General features: G+C 63.2%; 1 protein-coding gene across 1 annotated transcript in view; it reads right to left on the bottom strand.

Annotated features, from left to right (window-relative positions):
- MUC2 (mucin 2, oligomeric mucus/gel-forming) overlaps positions 1 to 2,233 on the bottom strand; it is a 38,246-nt gene extending 36,013 nt beyond the window's left edge. Inside the window, exons 1-2 of the mRNA XM_031943589.1 lie at positions 2,072 to 2,233; positions 1 to 57 (exon numbers count right to left, since the gene is read on the bottom strand). The exon at positions 1 to 57 is cut by the window's left edge and continues 208 nt beyond it. Of these exons, the coding sequence (XP_031799449.1) occupies positions 1 to 57; positions 2,072 to 2,147 (133 nt within the window). The 5' untranslated portion in view covers positions 2,148 to 2,233. The remainder of the gene's footprint in view (positions 58 to 2,071) is intronic.
- Positions 2,234 to 2,734: the final 501 nt, after the last annotated feature.

Genomic DNA, 2,734 nt, shown 5'->3' with positions numbered 1-2,734 from the left:
TGTAGTGATTGTTGCCCCAAGTGCTGCAGACGTCATGGCCGTGGTTGAGGCTCCTGCCTGTGTTGAGGAGGGGAGAGTCCTGGAGTCAGTGCGAGGCCGTGAGCAAGAGGGCCCTCAGATGGCCCTGGGCCAGTCACTGCCCCACAGGTCGTGGCCACCCTGAAAGCCAGAGTCTGAGGGAGCCCTGAAGGGCGACAGTAAATGCTGGGGTTCCCCGAGTAAGGACAAGGGAGCTCCAAAGTGACCTGAAGTCCCTCCATCCCTGATCAGCCGGGCGGCCAGGACTGCCCTCCACCTGTCAGGCCCCGGGGTCTGGAAGCACAGGGCCCGTTCTGTGGCCCCCAAAGGCCTGTGCTTCCCACAGGAAGGGAGCAATGCAAAAAGGGACCTGAGGCCCCCCCATCCCTGCTCCCAGGCAGCACAGAGGATCCCCAGTTCAGGCTGAAAAGCCAATGGCAACTGGGGGCCCCCAGTCTTGACTGCATCGGGGTCTCGGCCAGGGGCCCTCAGACCTGCCTGCATTGGGGTCCCGGCCAGGGGGGCCCCAGACTTGCTTGTGTTGGGGTCTCAGACTCTCTCTGCCAGAACAGCGGTCCCAACAAATAGCTTATAAATGAGCATGAAAAAAGCAGCAACCGCCAGCCCCCTCACTCCCCCCATTCCCTGGTCTATGTGCTGCAGGGCAAACAGGAGCCCTCCTGCCAAAGTCACTGCCCTGCTAACTGCCGCCCACCCAGCACACCTTGCAGGGTCCCCACCACTCCTGCCATTAGCTGTCCCTCCCATCCCACTCCCCTCCTCATTGGGCTGGCAGAGGAGAGGCCACAAGGGGCCTGAGCCCGAGGTCAGAACCATAAGAGACTTCAGACTGTCTGCTCTAGCCCCCCCCCACCCCTCAGTTTTATAAGGGGGGGAATGGGAGCCAGAGAAGGGTCTCCCAGGCTCACAGAAGGACCAGGATTTAGAGCCAGCTTCATCAGGAGCCTTTGCTGGGGTCCCCACACAAGCTCAGCCACAAGGGGGACTTGGCGCTTTGAAGGCCATGGGGTATGGGGTCCAGCAGGATGTGCCGGGGCCACGGGGGAGAGCCTCTGACCAGGCAGGACTGGCAGCAGGGCCCCAGACCACCTCCTGCATCTGCCACCTCCCAGCCTCCACAAGGGGCAGGACTGGCAGCTGGTGCCATCACCAGGGGATGGTCACAGAATGCTCACCATGGCCTGAATCCCCGCCCCCACCGCCCCCTGCCTGGGGGTTTTAGAACCTAAGGACTTAACAGTGAAGAAGCCCCTTAGCAGAGACCTGGTCCAAGCCCCTTCTGCATGTGAGGGGGATGAGGCTGCTCGCCCCAAGGACCTCCCTGCAGTCCCGCCACCTTTCTGAGGCAGCCTCCTTGCTGGGCTTGGAGTGGGATGGGGGCACGGAAGCCTCTTGTAGGCTCTCCCCCCCACCACGTGCTGGTGCTTCCTCTGGTCAGCCCTGAAAGTCCCTGTGGTTCTGGGGCATCTTGTGGGAACCTTAGCCGGGCATCCCCTGAGCTCCACTGAGCAAGGACAGAAGGGAAGCCCCCGACTTGGTCTCCATCGTCATTTTAAGCTTCCCACTGCTCCTGCCTCGGCTTTGCTTCCCAGGGGACCAGCTGCCCCGAACTCTTTGTGGGTTCTGAGAACCAGGGACCAGAGCCGGCTGCTGCCCCCTCCCCATTTCTGATGGAGAAGGAGCGGCGGGCCCGAGGCCCGGGAGGAAAGGGGGACACCCCTTAGGGCCACATCTCGCCTTTCCTGGGCATCCCTTCCCCTGCCCTCCCTTGCCCCCGACTCCTGCAGCTCTCCAAGGTGGCCATCCTCCCTACTGGTGGTGATGACCACAAGCCAAAGGCTCTCGAGGGCACCGAAGCGTCGCCCAGCCCGACGCCCAGGGGTGACTGGGGCAGCGCCCAGAGCCGTGGCACTGCCAGCCGTGGCCTGTCTGTGACGCCACAGGAGAGCGCCAGCCCTCTCGCCTCTCGGTGGGGCGGCTGCGGCCCGGCTTCCCTTGTCGTGGGACCCCCCGGCGCTCTTGGAGGCCTTACCTTTCTGAAGGTCCGCTGTCCCCACTGAGCTCAGAGCCAGCCAGACTGCCAGGAGACTGGCAAGGCTCAGCCCCATGGCGGCTCACTGGACGGGCTTGTTGGAGGACGGGCTTGTGGAGGGGCAGGGGCTTTATATGCAGGCTGCTGGTCGGCCAGGTGTCACCTCGGAGGGAGGGGAAGGGGAAGAGGAGGGGTCAGGAATGGGTGTAACATTTGCCAGATTAACGAGCAAACAGCAGCGCGGCCCCTGGGCTCAGGTGCTGGCTTGGCTCTCCTGGGCCACGGTGGGGAAATATTGATTCAGTTATCAGGCAATCATCTTTTACAGCTCTCGGTAAACCAAGTCATTCTGCAGAGCGCCAGGGCCCAATTGCTCCAATTCCAGCACACACCCAAGGAGAACCTGCTCCTCTCCTCCCAGCAACTAGCGGGCACGCAGCTGGTGCCACAATGACCTGGGCAGGGCCCCTGAAGGAAGTCGGGCACCTTGGCTCTGTCCGGCTCCTCCTGGTCCGAACAGGAGCGTCCCTCTGCTAACGCCACCCTGAGGCCCCAGGGCCATCACCCATTGGCTCCGGATTGAGACCCCAAAGGGGCGGCCTCTGGCCCGGCCTCTCCGGAGCCGAAGGCCCAACTGTCATGTGCCCACCTCCGACCCTGGAC

Source organism: Sarcophilus harrisii, chromosome 6 (genome assembly GCF_902635505.1).
Source record: "Sarcophilus harrisii chromosome 6, mSarHar1.11, whole genome shotgun sequence".
Lineage (NCBI taxonomy): Eukaryota > Metazoa > Chordata > Mammalia > Dasyuromorphia > Dasyuridae > Sarcophilus > Sarcophilus harrisii.
Note: the sequence above shows the minus strand (reverse complement) of the source record. Positions and strands in the feature narration are given on the sequence as shown.